This window comes from Nomascus leucogenys, chromosome 1a (genome assembly GCF_006542625.1).
Source record: "Nomascus leucogenys isolate Asia chromosome 1a, Asia_NLE_v1, whole genome shotgun sequence".
In the NCBI taxonomy this organism is placed as follows: Eukaryota; Metazoa; Chordata; class Mammalia; order Primates; family Hylobatidae; genus Nomascus; species Nomascus leucogenys.
The window spans coordinates 34436979-34456059 of NC_044381.1; the positions used below are offsets into that span (position 1 = coordinate 34436979).

At 39.4% G+C, this 19081-nt stretch overlaps 2 protein-coding genes across 3 annotated transcripts in view; one reads left to right on the forward strand and one right to left on the reverse strand.

The window, feature by feature from the left end:
• Positions 1-12283, reverse strand: part of LOC115838587 (inversin-like) — a 31880-nt gene extending 19597 nt beyond the window's left edge. The window contains exons 1-2 of the mRNA XM_030829298.1: positions 12052-12283; positions 6719-6848 (exon numbers count right to left, since the gene is read on the reverse strand). Of these exons, the coding sequence (XP_030685158.1) occupies positions 6719-6824 (106 nt within the window). The 5' untranslated portion in view covers positions 6825-6848; positions 12052-12283. The remainder of the gene's footprint in view (positions 1-6718; positions 6849-12051) is intronic.
• Positions 12284-12425: 142 nt separating this feature from the next.
• Positions 12426-19081, forward strand: part of ERP44 (endoplasmic reticulum protein 44) — a 115125-nt gene continuing 108469 nt past the window's right edge. For both annotated transcript variants that reach the window (XM_003260283.3, XM_030829547.1), the window contains exon 1: positions 12426-12684. In XM_003260283.3, the coding sequence (XP_003260331.1) occupies positions 12628-12684 (57 nt within the window). In that variant the 5' untranslated portion in view covers positions 12426-12627. The remainder of the gene's footprint in view (positions 12685-19081) is intronic.

Genomic DNA, 19081 nt, shown 5'->3' on the forward strand with positions numbered 1-19081 from the left:
GAAATGACTGTCACTTGCAGTTATAGTTGTGCTAGTCCGCACAATAGCTACAGCAACACAATGCCCAATACAAGTAACAAGAGTAGTCTGTATTTATATCTTATTTGCTTGTTCTAAAATGTTATATTTGCATGGCATCCAAGATGTATTTATTTCATCTGATTTCACCCACTTCTTACTTTACATATTTTATACTGTTACAATCTTGGGAAGGCATTTTGCTGTCATTAAAAAATCTCTGCTTATTGTTATAGAGTGACAACATGGGAACGATGGAAAGAACATAGGATTTATCATCAGATAACTTGGTTTGAGGCTCAATTTTGCCAGTTATTAACTGCGCAACTAAATTTCTCAGCTTCTGAGTCTCAGTGTCCTAACATGCAAAATGAGAATAATAACATGAGACATACTGTATTTTGAGAGGACTTGAGATTTTATAAAATATTTCTATAACTTATAATTTGTGCAGGTATCTTAAAATATCATTTTCACTCACTGCTATTTCAAAATTATCATAGCTGTAAGACTTGCCCCTACACCTTGCTATTTAATACGTTCATAAAAAATTATGGCAGAATATTGCTATGTCTCAATTTAAAAATATTTGATATTTCAATATAACTGGTTTCATTTTTAATCCTCTATATTGCATTTCAGCTCTTAAAAAAAAATATATATATATATATATATATATATATTTTTTTTTTTTTTTTTTTTTCTGAGGAGTCCAGAAGCTTACCAGATTGCCAGAAGGGCCCACAGCACAAAAATGTTAAGAAAAATCCCATCTAGATAATCATTCATTTCATCATTCAAGGTTCACACCTAATCGGTTCTTTCTTTCTTATCTTTCTCATTCCTATTTATTTATACATATGAAAGTGCACGTGTGTACAAAAATATCTACCCATACATTGAGGTCCCATACTTTAGCAGTTAAAAGAATGGACTCTGGAATCAGACTTCTTGGCTTTAATCTCAGTTCTGATACTTCTTAGACAAGTTACTTAACCTCTCTGCATCTCAATTTCCTTATTTAAAAATGAGGGTAATACTAATACCCCAAACTCTTCATATTATTTCACTGTTAAATTAAGTTAATGAGTTGCCAAACAATACAGTGGCTGGCACATAAAACATAACTTTATAAATGTTAGCTAATTTTATTACTATTGTTAGTATGGATGCATAAACATGTAAGTATATTTATAAACACATTTGCATATAGGCAAGCATTTTAAAAACATTTAATGACCCTAGCTTTTAAGGTAGGGATTGATGTAAGGGAAGAAGTAACCTGAAATAGCACCTCTACTCTGTCATTTATGAGGCTCACTTCCATATCTAAATACTGTGTCAGAAGATGTTAAAAACAAGTAGAGGAGGCTAGGCGCAGTGGCTCACGCCTGTAATCCCAGCACTTCGGGAGGCCGAGGCGGGCGGATCACCTGAGGTCAGGAGTTCGAGACCAGCCTGACCAACGTGGATAAACCGTCTCTACTAAAAATACAACAGATTAGCCGGGCATGGTGGCACATGCCTGTAATCCCAGTTACTTGGGAGGCTGAGGCAGGAGAATCACTTGAACCAGGGAGGCAGAGGTTGTGGTGAGCCGAGATTGCACCATTGCACTCCAGCCTGGGCAACAAGAGCAAAACTCCGTCTCAAAAATAAATAAATAAATAAACAAGTAGAGGAAATGATTTAGAGAGATTATGCTGCTCAGAACATGGACAGTGAAACAAAAGTTGTAGTAGAATCAGAATGGTGCTTCCTGTCACAATACCACTGCAAACGACCTCAAATATTATTGGCAGTAATGACAACATTGATCATTACACACCGTGCATATTTACAAATTATTTTGTTTAGTTTTCACAAAAAACCCACAATACTAATCTTTGTTGCATTTAGTGCTCTTTCATCTTGAGACATTTCTGAAGCTATGAAAAACTTGATTATTTTAGTCTAAGCTGATATAACAATAACAGTAATAGGATATTAACTTATTGTCTACTACGTGTCAAGTACCATGCTAGATATTTTACTGTCATTATTTCATTTAACTTTCACACAAGTGAAATATTATAATCTATAGTTTATGGATGAGGAAACTGAGGCTTAAAAATTAAATGGCTTAGCTAAGATACTACTACTAATAAATAACAGAATTTAAAACTCAGGTTTATCTGACTCTAAAATGTATACTTTTTTCTACCAATACTACACTATATAGTATTAAAATGAATCTACTAAATTCTATTCTCAATTACATTTCTAGTATTCATTCAAATTATTTGAGTTTGGTGTTAAGAGAAAAAGCTAAATATCTATAAATGAGAACCATAGCATATAAAGATTTTACTATGCACGTTTATACTTTTAAGGCTCCGAAGTAAGCCCTAATACATCTGAATCTAGAAGAGGTAAGTTATGGTAAAACATTAATCCACTGTATTAGGTTAAACACTAAGAATTGCTACTGAAATGATGTTTCATTCAGAGAAGGCCTCTTCAGTCCTCCTCCAGGACAATGGGCAGCACAGAAAGTGTTCGATTTAATTCGTTGTGTATGTAGAAAGAGACACTCATCTGTTTCCATGGAGTCAAACACATCACTGACATACTTCTCCATGGAAACAGAGAGAGGAAAACAGAAAATGCTAAAGTGAATGAATTCACTGAGCAGTTGGTGAACAAAGATTCAAGAAAAAAATTCATCTGTAGTACTATGTCACTAGTTTAGAAAAGAGAAATAGCATATATTTAGAGATCATCAAATATGTGATACATAAAAAGATGTTTAAAATACATTGAAATTACAACCTGGCATTCATATGCATAGAAAAAAAATTACATTGAAATTTAAGATGAAACAGTTATTATTTTTGTACAAATATACAAATGCTTGAAAATACTCCATAGCAAAGGTACACAGAAAACATAATGGCACAATTCTTAAAAGATGAGGAGTGGCACCCTCAGTCAGTAATTAATAAGAAGTTCCTCAGACAAGATGACAGAAAACAGAAAAACAATTTATAAGTAAGTTTATTAGCTACATACTGGCTTCACATCATGATTGCTTTTTGGTTTTTAAGGATTTTCTCTTTGGGGATTTTCAAGGTTTCAAGTTTTAATAATAACACATTAATTAATCTGTATGAGCCATAAAAATATAAGTGTTTTTAATTTATAACATACTGCACTTTTTTCTTTGAAGGTTATATTTTTAATTAAAGCATTAATAAATTCATTTTACTTGGTACTTTTTCTTGATACATCCTGACTTAAAATTTTTTTTTCTCATGGAATTTAGTCTCAATCTGCTCCTCAATTCAATTTAATTCAACTCAATTCATTTTTAGTCCTGGCCCTCAAGATGATTATAGACTACTTGGGAGAAAAGATACTTAAAGAATGATTATAATATTTATTCATTCCTTCAACAAATATATTTCTTATGTGCCTACTATGTGCCAAGTACTGTGCTGGATTTTGTGGATTTAGTGATGAATTAAACAGACCCAGACTACTTTCATGAAGGCCACTAGCTTATGGAGGAGAGAGATGTTAAAATAGTCATACACATAAATATACAATGATAATCTGAAACAAGTTCTATGAAGAAAAACTACAGAGGGCCAAGAGGGAATACAATGAACAGATTTTATTGAGACTGAATGGTTAGCAGGCCTCTTTGAAGAAATGACCTTAAAATTGAAATCTCAAGGATGACTAAGAGTTATTCAGACAGAGAATGGGGAGAACAGCATTTCAGGCAAAAGCCCTGAGATGAAAAAGGGCTTGGCAGGTGTGAGACACTGAAAGAAGGCAAGTTTTACCACGTGAGATAAAACGTGAGGATGGACAGGTAAAGAGATACAAGTAACCTGTCAAATTTTATTCCAAGTCAATGGGAATAATGAAAGAGTTTTGAGCAGGAAAATGACAAAAGTGTAATATACATACATTTTTTAGTTCAAGTGAACATGGAACATTTAGCAAAAAGTCAAAGATGGCAAAATTAACTAAAGTGTTTAAGGATGTATATGTAGCTGGTAAAACCACAATGTAATGATTACTATAAAAGTCAAGATAGCCTATTACTCTAGTGGGGAGAGAAGGATGCATTAGGGGCTTCTGGGGTTACTGACAATGTGCTCTTCCTTAACCTAGGTGGTTTAAGTGGATGTTTGCTTTATGTTTATTTGTTAAATTGTACATATAAGTTGTATGCACTTCTATATATGTATACTTCAAAATAAGAAAGTATATTTTGTTTTAATAAAAGAGTGAATTAAGGTAAATAAGTGGGGACAATGGGTACAGCTGGCCCAAGAATCTTGGTTTTGGTGACAGACAGCAGTATTTGCCCCCCATTCATTCTTTCATTCTTCTTTTTAGAAATTGGGCACCATGAGTTTTAGCTGGGCATGATACCATCCAGGGCAAGACTTTTTTTTTCAGCTTCTTCTGTTCTAGGTGTGGCTTTGTGGTCTAAGTCTAGTCTACCTCCTTAATGACAAATTGCTTTCCCTGTGCTCTCTCTTCCTCCTTCCTGCTGACTGGGCTATGACTATAATGAACGTATCTGCCTTTGACCCAGAAATAGAAGCATCATGTTGAGAATGGAAGAGCCAAGGCCTGGCAGCATACCTAAATGGTTTTGTGAAATGGAGATATCTATCTAACCTAGACTGCCCACATAACTGTGTACTATTACACAGCTGGGTTCAACTGCTTAGTAGTTGCCAGGAAGATAGGTTTGGTCCATCCAGAGTTGGGATTGCAATATTATGAGAATGAAATATACTTCTATCTTATTCAAGTCATGGTTGTAGCAGTTTAGCCTGTGCACTAATGCAGTCATGAGGGAAAGTTGAAAATGGCAATACCTAAAGGGAGATGAAGAAACAGAGATGGGATTTTTCAATAATGGAAACAATTAAGCATGTCTAAGTGTTGATGGAAAGAATTTAGCATAGAAGAAAGGTTGAAGATATAGTAATCAGAGGGGGAAAAAAGAAGCAATGTCCCTGAGAAGACAGGAGGGGATGGAATACAGAGCATGTGTGGAAGAACTGGCCTTTAACAGAAAGATGGATCTTTGCTCTGTTTTAGCAGGAAGATGAAGAGAGAAGATGGGTACAGATGGAGGTAGATTTGTAGATATCATACTGAAAGATGAGGGCGTTCCTACTTAATGTCTTCATTTCCTCTAGTAAGCCTACTGCATTAAAGAGAATGAAAGGAGGGGGAACTGGCAGTCACAGGATTCGGTAGAGTGAGAGGTATGAAACACTCATTACAGAAAAAATGTGGTATGATGAGTAGTAAGTGCTGAGTGCCTATTTGAAGTGGGTAATCATGGATTTGGGGTGCTATCAATCTTTCAGCTAGATTCAACTGCTTAACAAGATACGTTTTGTACATCCAGAGTTGAGATTGTAACAGTCAAGTGCAACAGAAGGCAAAAAAAAAAAAAATAAAGGGAATTTTTCCAAGAGAAGGATTTTAATAACAGACATAGAATCAAGGCTGAGTAGTGAGGAAGGAAAAGACAGAAGGAAAACTGATGGTCAAAACTAGAGAAGCTGGTGGATTGGAGGTCTCAGTGAGCATGGAAAACTATTGTTTGTCATCAGTAAGTGAGCTGAAAGTAAGAGTTTTAGTTGAATGGTAGCATGTCTGAGTGATTTGGAGGTGGTGGTAAATGTCAAGTTCCAGTGAATGTAGATAGCTGAGGTAAAGTAAGGATAAGCAGAGGAAGAGAAATCTTCACAGAGTGTGTGAGAAAATAGTTTTGTCTTTAAAGATAAGTAAGAGTTTGTTTAGCACAGAAGAAAGTTAACAGAGTAGCAGACAGAAAAGAGGTGGGGAAACAGAACATACAGTGAAAGTGAGACAAAATTCATGGCTTATTGGGAAATAGAAGTAACCTCTAGTTTAGCCAGAGGTTACAGTACACCAGTAGAAGTTCCTGGAGAAACTGCAAATGTAGGGTAAAAACAAAGTCTGAAGGAACAGGTATTAAAGTTGAAGTAATTTGGATTTATTCTGTAGCCCAAGTTGTCAATCATGATGTCACCAGACACTGGTGTGAATAAAGACTACAAATAATATATTTTTATTTTATTCTCTTCGGGATTTGGGACTTGTGAATATCTAGATTTGTGATAGAAAGATGGATCTTTGTTCTGTTTTAGCAGGAAGCTAAAGTTCTAGAAAATTCTTAGCCATTCTTTATTCTCTTTGTTCTCTCCTCTAGAACTCCTACATTGGACCTCTCTATATATCACTTATACATGCAAATCACAGGGGAAACATTGAATCAATTTTAAATCATTAAAAATTAAATCATTTGTAAACTTTAATACTTTGGGTATATATTAAATGTTAAAAGATTATCCACTGTCTCATTCTAGATCTTTTAACATAAAGATGAATTCATTCCCTTAGTACCTTGGAATATCTATCTAGATTTAGTGCTAAATACATAGAAATTTCTCAAGTACTTTTCACCTAATCCTAACCCATATTTTTAAGTTTTAGGACTTAATTTCTTCCTTGTTCATGTGTTGGAAGAAAATATAAATAATAACATATTTCCATTAAAATTTATGAGTACATTGCAAATTAAAACTAACGTTAACAAACTTCCTCAGGACAAACAGTTGCTTTTAAAGTTCCTGTGCTTAAGGGGACTGCTTACCTACGATGAGCCTCTGTAGAGCACCCTTATCTCCATTAACAGCAGCAGCATGGACTTGTGATGCTAATGAGGAACCAGCAAACAGCAGGTTCTCTGACTTGTTCATAGTCTTCTTAGCAACCGGAGCAACCTGAAACAATGATTCAGACAATGAGCGCATGCAGCAAACATTTCTGAAACCTGTCTCATCAGTTCCAAGTGGGTATTTTATAAATATGGCTTACTAGAAATACTTGACTAGGATTAGAAAAATTTATAGTCCTGGCTGGGTGCAGTGGTACATGTCTGTAAACCTAGTGTTTTGGAAGGCCAACACAGGAGAATTGCTTGAGGCCAGAAGTTTGAGACCAGCCTGGGCAAGATAGTGAGGCTGTCTATCTTAGTGAGACCTGTCTCAAAAGAAAAAAAAGCTACAGTCCTAGTCCTAGAATTGGCATTAGGTGGCAAATTAGGTGACCTTTGTACAAGTTGCTCATCTGCTCATCTGTAAAATGAGAGGGTAGGTGCTTCTAGGACTCTTCTTAGGGACTATCTGAGGAAAACACAAAGACGATATTTAACATTAGGCACAGGGCTCAGGGTTACAGTGACACAAGCAATATGATGCCACATAATCTAAGTTAATACAAGTAATATGATGCCACATAATATTAAACATTAGAATTGATATTGGGAATAAAAGTGAGCCCGATCCACAAAAATAGTATAACATAAACTTAATTGTGAAGTCAGAATTAGCTGGATTTAAGCATTAAATAAACTTAAAAAAAATTAATTAGGGCTGGGCATGGTGACTCATGCCTGTAATCCCAGCACTTTGTGAGGCCAAGACAGGAGAATTTCTTGAGCCCAGGAGTTTGAGACCAGCCTGGGCAATATAGTGAGACCTCATTTCTACAAATCCCATCCCCTCCCCTTCCCCTTACCTCCCCTCCCCTCCCCTCCCCTCGCCTCCCCTTTCCTCCCCTTTCCTCCCCTCCTCTCCTCCTCCTTTCCTCCCCTCTTGTCTTTTCGAGACAGGGTCTTGCTCTGTCACCCAGGCTACAGTGCAGTGATACGATGTCAGCTCATTGCAGCCTCTGCCTCCAGGGCTCAAGCAATTCTCCTGCCTCAGCCTCCTCAGTAGCTGGGATTATAGGCACCTGCCACCATGCCCGGCTAATTTTTGTATTTTTTAATAGAGATGGAGTTTCACCATGCTGGCCAGGCTGGTCTCAAACTCCTGATCTCAAGTGATCTGCCCACCTTGGCATCCCAAAGTGCTGGGATTACAGGCATGAGCCACCATGCCCTGCCTACCAAAAGTTTTTAAAAGTTAGCTGAGCATGATGGCATGCACTGTAATCCTAGCTACTTGGGAGGCTGAGGTGGGAGTTTCACTTGAACCTGAGAAACAGAGTTTGCAGTGAGCTGAGATCACACCATTGCACTCCAGACTGGGCGACAGGTTGAGACCCTGACTCAGAAAAAAATAAAAAAATTAGTTAAGGCCGGGTGTGATGGCTCACGTCTGTAATCCCAGCACTTTGGGAGGCCAAGGCGGGCAGATCACCTGAGGTCAGGAGTTCAAGACCAGCGTGGCCAACATGGCGAAACCCTGTCTCTACCAAAAATACAAAAATTAGCTGGGCGTGGCAGCGCGTGCCCGTAATCCCAACTATTCAGGAGGCTGAGGCAGGAGAATTGCTTGTATTTGGGAGGTGGAGGTTGCAGTGAGCTGAGATCGCACCACTGCACTCCAGCCTGGGCAACAGAGCAAGACTCCATCTGAAAAAAAAAAAATTAGTTAAAAAACTATTTTTAAGCCGGGTGCGGTGGCTCACGCTTGTAATCCCAGCACTTTGGGAGGCCGAGGCAGGCGGATCACGAGGTCAGGAGATCGAGACCACGGTGAAACCCCGTCTCTACTAAAAATACAAAAAAATTAGCCGGGCGTGGTGGCGGGCGCCTGTAGTCCCAGCTACTTGGAGAGGCTGAGGCAGGAGAATGGCATGAACCCGGGAGGTGGAGCTTGCAGTGAGCCGAGATTGTGCCACTGCACTCCAGAGCGGGACTCCGTCTCAAAAAAAAAAAAAAAAACTATTTTTAAAGAGACGGGATCTTCCTGTGTTACCTAGGTTGGAGAGCAGTGGCTATTCATAGGCGCAATCCCACTACGGTCAACATAGGAGTTCTGACCTGGACCAGTTCATTACCTCTTAGGCAGCCTAGTGGTCTTCCACTCCTGGGAGATCACCATATTGATGCCAAACTTAAAGTGGACACCCAAATGGCAGAGCGCACTACAGCCTGAAACTCCTGAGTTAAGCGATCCTCCCTCCTCAGCCACCTGAATTGCTGGGACTTCAGGCATGTGCCATCACACCTGGCTAAATACTAAATTAAAAGGTACCTAGTTCTTTCCCTCATTCCCACAAAAAGTGAAATTTTTGTTTGTTCTCTCCTTGGTCCACCAGGAAAATATACCTAGATTGAGGTCTTAACCATAAGATCTTACTTGGAACATCATATCAATAAAATGAACCATATTTCAATAAGGACAATTTTGTTCTGACCGGTAGTCTCATTGAGCTTATAAGAACCTTTTAAAAATGTATGACAGGAGTTTGAGAGAGCAGCCTGACCAATATGGTGAAACCCCATCCCTACTAAAAACACAAAAATTAGCTGGGCTGTGGTGGCACACACCTGTAATCCTAGCTACTCAGGAGGCTGAGGTGGGAGAATTGCTTGAATTTGGGAGGTGGATGGAGGTTGCAGTGAGCCAAGATCATGCCACTGCACTCCACCCTGGGCAACAGAGGGAGACCCTGTCTCAAAAATAAAAAAGAAAAAATAAGTATCAGCTGCATAGGAAGATAGTGAGATCCCTATCACAAGAGTGTTTAAGAAAGCAGAGGCTGGTGAACTGCAGCAAGAATTCAAACATCTGATGGGAAGGAAAGATGAATAGTTGCATCAGTGATCTTAAACATCCTTTCTAAACCCCTAAGCTGCTTTATGAAATTTCCAAAGCTGAATGCCTACAAGGACCAGAGAGGTAACAACTGTTAGAAATGTAGGGAGTCACAGAATCATGGTAAACTTGAGCATATGTACTTATCTAAAGGGAGCAGCTGTTAACCAGCTCCAGTTAATTGCTGCCATGAGGGTAGGCAAGTCCTTTTCTGATTTCACCAAAAAGCAGGTCACGCCAATCGCTGTTACTCCTGGGGATCTGGGAGTTTTCTAAGATAAATTTATAATGGATGAGCTGGTATTTGTCTTGTCATCGACAAGGATTATTGGTTCAAATTCCGCCCTTGAGAGAACATATTAATACTTTCTTAATTATGGTAAAGGACAGCTCCTTACGTCTTTATTTTGCTGACAATTTGAGTTAAGGTACTGGCAGAAAATATGGAGGAAGAGGGTGTTGTGAGACACTTCAGTCATGTCTGAGTGTAACAGTTATGTCAGAAGAACTACTGTCATATCCAGGATTATTTTAAGGTTATTTGAGAGAAGCTACAAAATAGAGGTGGAGGTGAAAACATGGGAGGGGAATAAGTGCACTTGGGTTCTAGGCCCAGTTGCATTTATAATCAACAGTGTGTCCTTAGGCTACGTCAGCTTTCTGGGTTTCTGTAAAATGCAAAAAATAGTAAGGGTGGACCACGTTCACATTCGTTCATTCAACAAGCTGAGTGACAACTATGTGCTAGGCACTGTTCTAAACTCTAAGACCTGTTATTTTTCTTTTTTTTTTTTTTTTTTTTTTTTGAGACGGAGTCTCGCTCTGTCGCCCAGGCTGGAGTGCAGTAGCGCGATCTTGGCTCACTGCAAGCTCCGCCTCCCGGGTTCACGCCATTCTCCTGCCTCAGCCTCTCCGAGTAGCTGGGACTACAGACGCCGGCCACCACGCCCGGCTAATTTTTTTGTATTTTTAGTAGAGACGAGGTTTCACCGTGGTATCGATCTCCTGACCTCGTGATCCGCCCGCCTCGGCCTCCCAAAGTGCTGGGATTACAAGCGTGAGCCACCGTGCCCGGCCTTGTTATTTTTCATTCTAAGTGATCAGAGTTTTAGGCACATCAGAACCACAAAAAAAGTTCTTTATACCCTTTGAAAAATACACCAAAAATGTGATCTCTGTTTTATATATATATGTGTGTGTGTATATATATATATATAATACATATATATATATACTTTTTACTTCATAATTCTTAGCACTTAGCACAGTAACAGGTATATAGCCGGTACTCAGTAGATGTTTGTTGGATGAAAGGTCACAGGCTAAGTGCTAAGTCCAAAAAGTAAGCAGGATCAAAGTTTAATTTCTGGAATAATGAGTTCATACTTACAAGTCTCTGCTCTTTTAAAATTTCCCATTTCAACTATCTTTGGGCTCTGTCAGGGGCGTGGACAAGAGACAGGAGCACTAGTATAGGAGTTAGGCAGTCTTGGTAAGAGTATTGGCTCTGCCACTGTCTAATTTTGTCACCCCGAGAAAGCCATTATCTAGAGCTCTTTTTTTCTTAAGAAAAAATGTATTTTTTGCTCCTTTTAAAAAAAATCATTTTTTACAGAAAAAAAATCAAAACCACTTTGTTAAAGTGCTATAAAATGCAAAGGTGTCATCATCCTTGCCTAATTATACAAGCCCGTGTAATAAATGCTCTCATAATTATAACCGTACAAAACTAGAGGTACTGCAGTCACACTCATAGGAAGAGTAATTCTGATTAGGACTAAAGGGTTGGTTGTTCGGGAAGTTCTCAGAGATAGTGACATTTAAGACAGCATTCCAGAGAGAGAACGGGGTAAGGCCATTCCAGGCAGCAGGAAAGCTGAAGCAAAGGCGGGAGCAGGGAGAACCACAAAAGCACAATGTGCCTCCTGGGTACTAAGCAGAGATCGCGTGGGCTCCTGGACCTCATTGAGTGCAGAAGAAGCCGCAGAGCTACCTGGGGCCAAGTTAAGATCTTCGACTGCTTTGCTAAGAAATTTCGTAATTATACTGGAGGAGCGATCCACGCCTTAGCAGCAATCACTCAGGCAGTTTTCCAGTTTACGACGTGCTATGCCATCCCGTACCACATCTACTCCTTACAGGAGCCCTCAGAGACAATTAGGGATAAGTCATTGACTCATTCAACTGAGGCCCCGAGTGGTGGCTCTGATTTTATAATGCAGGAATTAGAGAAGAAAGAAGAGGCAGCGGGCGAGGAGGCCAATGATTGAGGCTCAGGCCACAGCCTAGGCCAGGAAGGCCGTGAGTCTGCGGCAGGGGCGAAGGCGGTGCGGACCGAATGATCCGAGCCTCCCCAGCCAGGCCCCCTCCTACTCACCCTCGCCTCCTCCAGGACTGACGTCCCGGGGGCGGCTCCAGGAGGCGCGACCCGGACCGGGCCGCCCCTCCTGCCGAGCTGGGACACTATACCCAGCCAGGTCAGACCCCACGGCGCTGAAGCTAGCGGAGCCCCTCAAAAGGCCGCCCGAGGCTTTCGGCCGCACATCCTTCTGGGAATTGTAGTTCCCATCCTCTGAAGCACCGCGTACACCCGCCCTCCGCCCTTCTATCCCACAGGACCCCGCGCGTAGAAGACTCGGTGGACCTGGGCCGAGAGCCCAATGGGAAAGGAAGTTCTAGATGACGGACGACGTGCGGAATGAGGCTAGTCCAGGACTACATTTCCCGAAGCGCACCGAGGTGGGCAGGACCCGGAAGTGAGGGTGTGAGAGGCCTCTCTGGAAGTTGTCCCGGGTGTTCGCCGCTGGAGCCCTGGTCGAGAGGACGAGGTGCAGCTGCCTGGAGAATCCTCCGCTGCCGCCGGCTCCCGGAGCCCAGCCCTTTCCTAACCCAACCCAACCAAGCCCAGTCCCAGCCGCCAGCGCCTGTCCCTGCCGCGGACCCCAGCGTTACCATGCATCCTGCCGTCTTCCTATCCTTACCCGACCTCAGATGCTCCCTTCTGCTCCTGGTGAGTGAGGGAATGACAGACCCATCGACAGACGCACGAACGGCCTCTGGCCCTCGCCCAGGGGGAACACTGCTACCCCTGCCCCTGCTTTCCCGTTTTTTCCTCCAGTGTTTTGGAGTGCACCTTCCCCCGCTGCCTTCACTCTCGCCTGTCGGCTTCCAGGCGCGGAGTCCCCGAGGCCTGAGAAACCAGGGTCGGGGGAGAATGGGAGAATTAGCCTTGAGGGAGTGATACGTAGGAGGGTTACGGCGTAGGAGCTTCCCCTTCTCCCCGAAGTCCGGGGGTTTCAGTTTCGAGGGCTAGTGGACCTGGTGTTAGCTTGAATCGGAAAAGACCAAGCATAGACCTAGCGTTCCTTCCCACCCTCTCCATCTGGGAAGAGTGTGAGGTCGACAGGTGCTGGGGTTGTGTGAATCTCACTCTGTCTAGATCCCTGAAGCGGTGCCCGGGTTGGCAGATCCCTCTGTTGTGGCTTGATGCGATTGGTTGGGAACCCGGAACTGGAGACTGGTTTGGATTCCACTGGGAGAATAGAGTTTGAAGGGTGGAAGGTGTGGTTACCTGACAATCTCAGCTCAAGGCCTCACTCAAATCTTGTTGCAACGTATTTCTCCATGGAAGCAGATTTCTTCTTCATTGCGCCTTATTTGAATATGCATTCATTCCTAACTGCCTAACCTGCTCAGCATCATCCCATCTTAAAAGAATCTTTCCCTAGTCCCTCTTGCTCCAGAGTACGTCTTGAGTGTGCAGACTAACTGATCCAGGCATTCAGGTCAAATTGAGACAAAAGCGAAGGACTAAACACGTATGGCAAAATGACTGATATTTAATTGGGCTGTTATTATAATGTAATATTTGAAAATACCTTAATTGTAGTAGATTTTTAGAAATTCAGATTTAAACATTAAGAACTACTTTCTTTACAATTTAAGAAACAATTTAGTGACGCATATGAAGTCACACAGCTAGTTACAGGCAGAGCTGGGATTAGAAACAGGTCTCTTGACTTGCAGTGCTTATTCCGCCATATCCCATTAAATGTTTAACATTTGTGTTTGAAATAGTTCTTTCTTTTCTTTTGTCACTTGGACTTTTTCAGAAAAAGCACTGTAAAGAACTAAATGGCATGTCAAAGTACTTTTGAGAACAAAAAGTTGTGTATAAACATTGTAATATTAAATGATAGAGTGCCTTATTGCCACTTCTTATAAGTATACAATAGTGAATGACTTCTGTATCGAGGAAAATATTCTGTATAGTGCCGTTTCTTGGTGATTTCATTATACACTGTGATACATTTTTCCTTCTAGAAGTGTTAGAATAATACCATTATTAGAGACCACTCTCTCCTTAAGAAGCCTGGATACTAATCTTTTTCTTATCCACAAAATGGCTTGAGTTATGAATTGTGTGCACTTTTAGGAAATCAAAAAAAAAGGGCAAAAATTTTAAGACATTGGAAAGAAAAGTTGAGACACTGAACAGGCAAACTATATCAGATGCACTTTCCTCAAATGGTATGGTTTGGTTGTAAAACTAAGTTATGAAGAAGAAATAATTTATTTTGGAATAACTCATGCTTTTTATAGAAAAACCTAATCTTGTTAAATATGAGTTTTTTCCCAAATAGAATCTAGATTTAACTAAAATCTAAGCATTTTGTATAATTATCTTTCTAAGCAAATGTAAAGGCATAAAAATCTGGAAAATATGTTAGAGAATACCTGTAGATATGAAAAGGCTGAAAAATAAAGCCCCAGAAAAGATTTAAACTAGAATTATAAGTCAAACTAGATTTAATTGGAATACAGTGTTTACCTAGTTTTAATACTCATTTGCTAGTTAGCAAATATTTATAAAACATCCATCCTGTCTAATCACAACTTTGAGTTGCTTACTTAATTGGTAATTCTATCCTACTAGTGGAACCTGCTTACTCAGTATTCTCGCTGTCTAATAATTTGTACTCTTTGTTCCCTGGTGTACTTTTTTTCTACTCTTCCAACTTTCTCTCTCAGACCTTAAGTTTATTCCTTCTTACATACAGATATAGAAAAGCCAAGTTCCCATTTAGCTGAGGTCATCATTTTTTCCTTAAATGGCCTCCTCTAAAAAGCTATATATTCTCTTACTATGATAATTTTCTTCAGGCACTTTGTACCTCAACCCTAAAGAACTAGACCTGTTCAAATTTAGTAGTGTTCATATAAGATAACAGTTGAAACATAATCCCAAACTTCTGGAGGCAAGTAGCTGTCTTTTCCCTGATCTCAAAGCATTTTGGAATATATCACTCTGCCACAAAGCCTTTCTGGATGGCTAACTAAACACAAAAGCTCGATGTGATAACTTTTTTTCCTGAGCTTTTATATATATATTATATATATATATTTGCATCTATATAGGTTTTTATTTACATATATTTAGATAGATAGATTTAATTAGCCCTTTTCTGCTTAATCTTCCTATCTAAGGTGGGTTTATTCAGGGTTTTCCGCTGGGAAAATGATCAGTAAGGGGGATAGAAATCTTGCCTGTTTTTCTTGCATTGGTTGTGTTCAAGTTTTGAAAAGGCGAGATAAGAGAAATAAGACTAAATTGGAAAGAAGTTGTCTCATGTACCCTAAGTACCCTCTTCTGTAGTTCAGATTTGTAGCACTCCAGTCCATTTGTTTTATTGAAGATGTGTTCTCATTAATCTCTTGATAAGTATGTTTATAGATCATAGTTGTTACTAGTCGTTAATTGTCCCGCACATGAACACTTAAGGGTTTTGCCACTGTTGTTCTTGGTTTGTTCAATATGTATAGGAAGCCAAGAAAAGTTTGCTTAGTTTAGGAAGCTATGTAAATTTGAGAGCTAAGTAAACATTTATTTAATCGTTACAAGTACCTTAAAAATAAGCACAGTAGAATTCAGAGATGTCAGTTTTATCCTTTAATGTTAATGATATATGCAGATTCCAGTATTCAGGAAGAGTGCTTTTGGAGGCATGCAGTTTGATTACTAACTAGGTGAGGTTTATTTATTTTGTTGATTTAACTTGCCCTAGATCAATAGTTTACGAAGCCTGGCTGCTCATTAGAATCATCTGTGTCAGTTTTAATAAAATGATATTGGGGCCCTATACCAGGTCAGTTATATCTGTGGGCCCCAGAAATTAGTTTAAAAAAAAATTTCCCAGGTGACATACTAAAGTATGTCCCTCTGAAAGGTAAAAATTAAACAAAACCACAGTACCATTATCACATCTGGAAAAATTGACATAAATTCCTTCATATCATCAAATATCTGGTCAGTGTTTGGGTTTTCCTGATTGCTTCCCTTTTTTTTTTTTTTTTTTTTTTTTAAAAAAAAACCATTGTTCAAAGCAAGGGCTATATAAAGTACATCTATTCCACTTGGTTCATATGTCGCTTATAAAAATTTTTTAAATCCCTAGGTTCTCTCTCCATCTCATCGTTTTCCTTGTAATTTGTTTAGGAAACTGATCCTCTGTCCTGTAGCATTTGCCACATTCTGGATATTGCTGATTGCGTCCTTGTGGTGGGATTTTATGTTTCTCTGTTCCTTGTGTTTCCTGTACATTTATAATTCAATTTACGTGGTCCTAACCACCAGCTGCATATATATTGTTAGGTTCATTTGTTTCATTTATCTTTCAATTTCTAGTTTTAAAAAATTTACCTTTTATTTTATAATTATATAAAATCTCTTCCAAAACTATATCTATAAAGCTAACTATATTTGGATAAGTCTAATTTGTTTGTCTCTTTTACTGTCTTATCTCCCTCCTAATAAAATAACACTTTTTTTTTTTTTCTTGAGGCAGAGTCTAGCTCTGTCACTCAGGCTAGAGTGCAGTGATCACAGCTCAGTGTAGCCTCAACCTCTGAGGCTGAAGCAATCCTTTCACTTCAGCCTCCTGAGTAGCTGGGACTCTGGGACTACAGGTGTGTGCTACCACACCTGGCTAATTTTTTTTAGTTTTTGTAGAGACAAGGGTCTCACTATATTACCCAGGCTGGTCTTGAACTCCTGGCTCAACTGATCCGCCTGCCTTCCGAAGTGCTAGGATTATAGGAATGAGCCACTGTGCCAGACCTAGGAAAATTTTTTTTTAATTTTTTTTTGAGATGGAGTCTCACTGTGTCGCCCAGGCTGCAGTGCAGTGGCGCCATCTTGACTCATTGCAACCTCTGCCTCCTGGGTTCAAGTGATTCTCCTGCCTCAGCCTCCCCAGTAGCTGGGATTACAGGTGCCTGCCACTGTGCCTGGCTAATTTTTGTATTTTTAGTAGAGATGGGGTTTCACCATGTTGGCCAGGCTGGTCTCAAACTCCTGACCTGAGGTGATCTGCCCGCCTTGGCCTCCCAAAGTGTTGGGATTACAGGCGTGAGTCACCACGCCTGGCCTGGAATACTTTTTAAAAAACTTTTTCAATTTTATGTTCCTTTCTTCCTTTTTTAAATGTACAAGCTGTTTGTATTTATTTTGGCATATATTTGTTTCTCCCTCCACTTGGGTTAAATTGTAGCTTATTAGTCACACTTTTCCCCCACCTTTTTTTAAACTTAAAATTTTATTCTAGAGGTGGGGATAGAAATTTTGCCTATTTCTTTTTAACTGCTTCTGCTTCACTGGATAGATACCAATTCACTGTTTTTACCATTCTTTCGCAATTACGAATAGCTCTGCAAACAATAGCTTGTTCTTACGTAATTTCGATAGTGTATCTTTGAGATAGATTTCTGTACTTGAAGCTGCTAGGGCAAAAGGTAAATGTATATGTAGCTTTGTAGGTATTGCTATATATTTGAAATTAGTCTCCGTATAGGGGTTGTGCCATTTTATGACCTCACCAACAATGTAATAGTTTCCCTGTAGCCTTGATTAAAAAGGTATAATGTAAAATTATTGGGTATTTGTCAGTCTGATGGGTGAGAAATGGTATCTCAATGTATTTTAATTTGCCTGTCTTTAATATGAGTGTGATCAAGCTTCTTAGGTGTAAAAGTCATTTGCATTTCTTTTTGTGTGAACTGTCTTCCTGTCTAGCCTGGTTTTCTGTAGAATTGTTGGTCTTCTATTTCTAGACTGTGCAGACACAGACACACACAGAGTTCTTTTTTTTTCTTTTCCTCAGACAGGGTCTTGCTGTGTAGCCCAGGCTGTAGTGCAGTGGCCTGATCTTGGCTCACTGTAGCCTCAACCTCCCAGGTCACGTGATGCTCCCACCTTAGCCTCCCAAGTAGCTGGGACTACAGGCACAAGCCACCACACCCAGCTCATTTTTGTATTTTTAGTAGAGATGGGCTTTTGCCATGTTGCCCAGGCTGGTCTCAAACTCCTGGGCTCAAGCGATCCACCCGCTTTGGCCTCCCAAAGTTCTGGTATTATAGGCCTGAGCCACTGTGCCCAGCCCACACAGAGTTCTTAACCCTTTATATCCTTAGTTGATTCTGTGATTATGCTCACGGGGTTGAGAAGCACTGAAATATACAGCCATGTGTGAATTCAGTCATATGTCTGATAGGTTAAAATTTGTAAAAACCCTTGGAGATGTTTAATTGCTTACAGTTATTGAAAACTTTTTCTAAACTGTATACTGTAATTTTTAATAGCGTTATAGAAGCTCAACCTTTAAATATACTATATCTTACTTCATTATTTGTTAAGACATTTTGGTTACTGGTTATTTCCAGTTTTTCACAGTTATAAAAAATGTACAAAAGGTATGCATACAATGATGTTCACTGCAAATGTTCAGATACATCCTCAGGATACTTTTCTAGAATTATATTTTTTTGGTTATATGGTGTGTCTTATATTTAGAATTTCTGATATGTTGTACTAAATTGCCCTACTGAAAATTTGTACCAATGTGTATTCCTAACAGTGTGTGACTATGCCCACTTCCTCATACTGTCATCAATAGTGGGTGTTTTTGTAATCTGTGCCAATTTACTAGACCAAAAATGGTATCACAATTTAAATTTACATTTCTTTGATTACAACCGAAGTTGAATTTTTTTCATATTTATTGATAATTTGTTTTTTTGTGTGCATGTTTGTATTATGGGTTCTTGTTATGTGTCTTCTTTTCAAAAAATGGCTTACTCTTCTTCCAGTAATTCAGAATAAATGTACTCACAAGCTAGAGTTTATGAACAGTGGAAGGTATTATTCTTTTGTCTCTTCATTAGTCTCCATTCAAAAGGCAGTGTAATGCAAAAGTAGATGTCATGGCATCTATATAAGTTCCAACTCTTCCATTTACTTAACCATCATAACCTTGGTTAAATTACTTATTTTTCTTTTCTATAAGGTAAGCGCATGGATTTGATGATTCAGTGATTCTCTGTTTAGTCTATCTTATTTTCAAGATAGACTA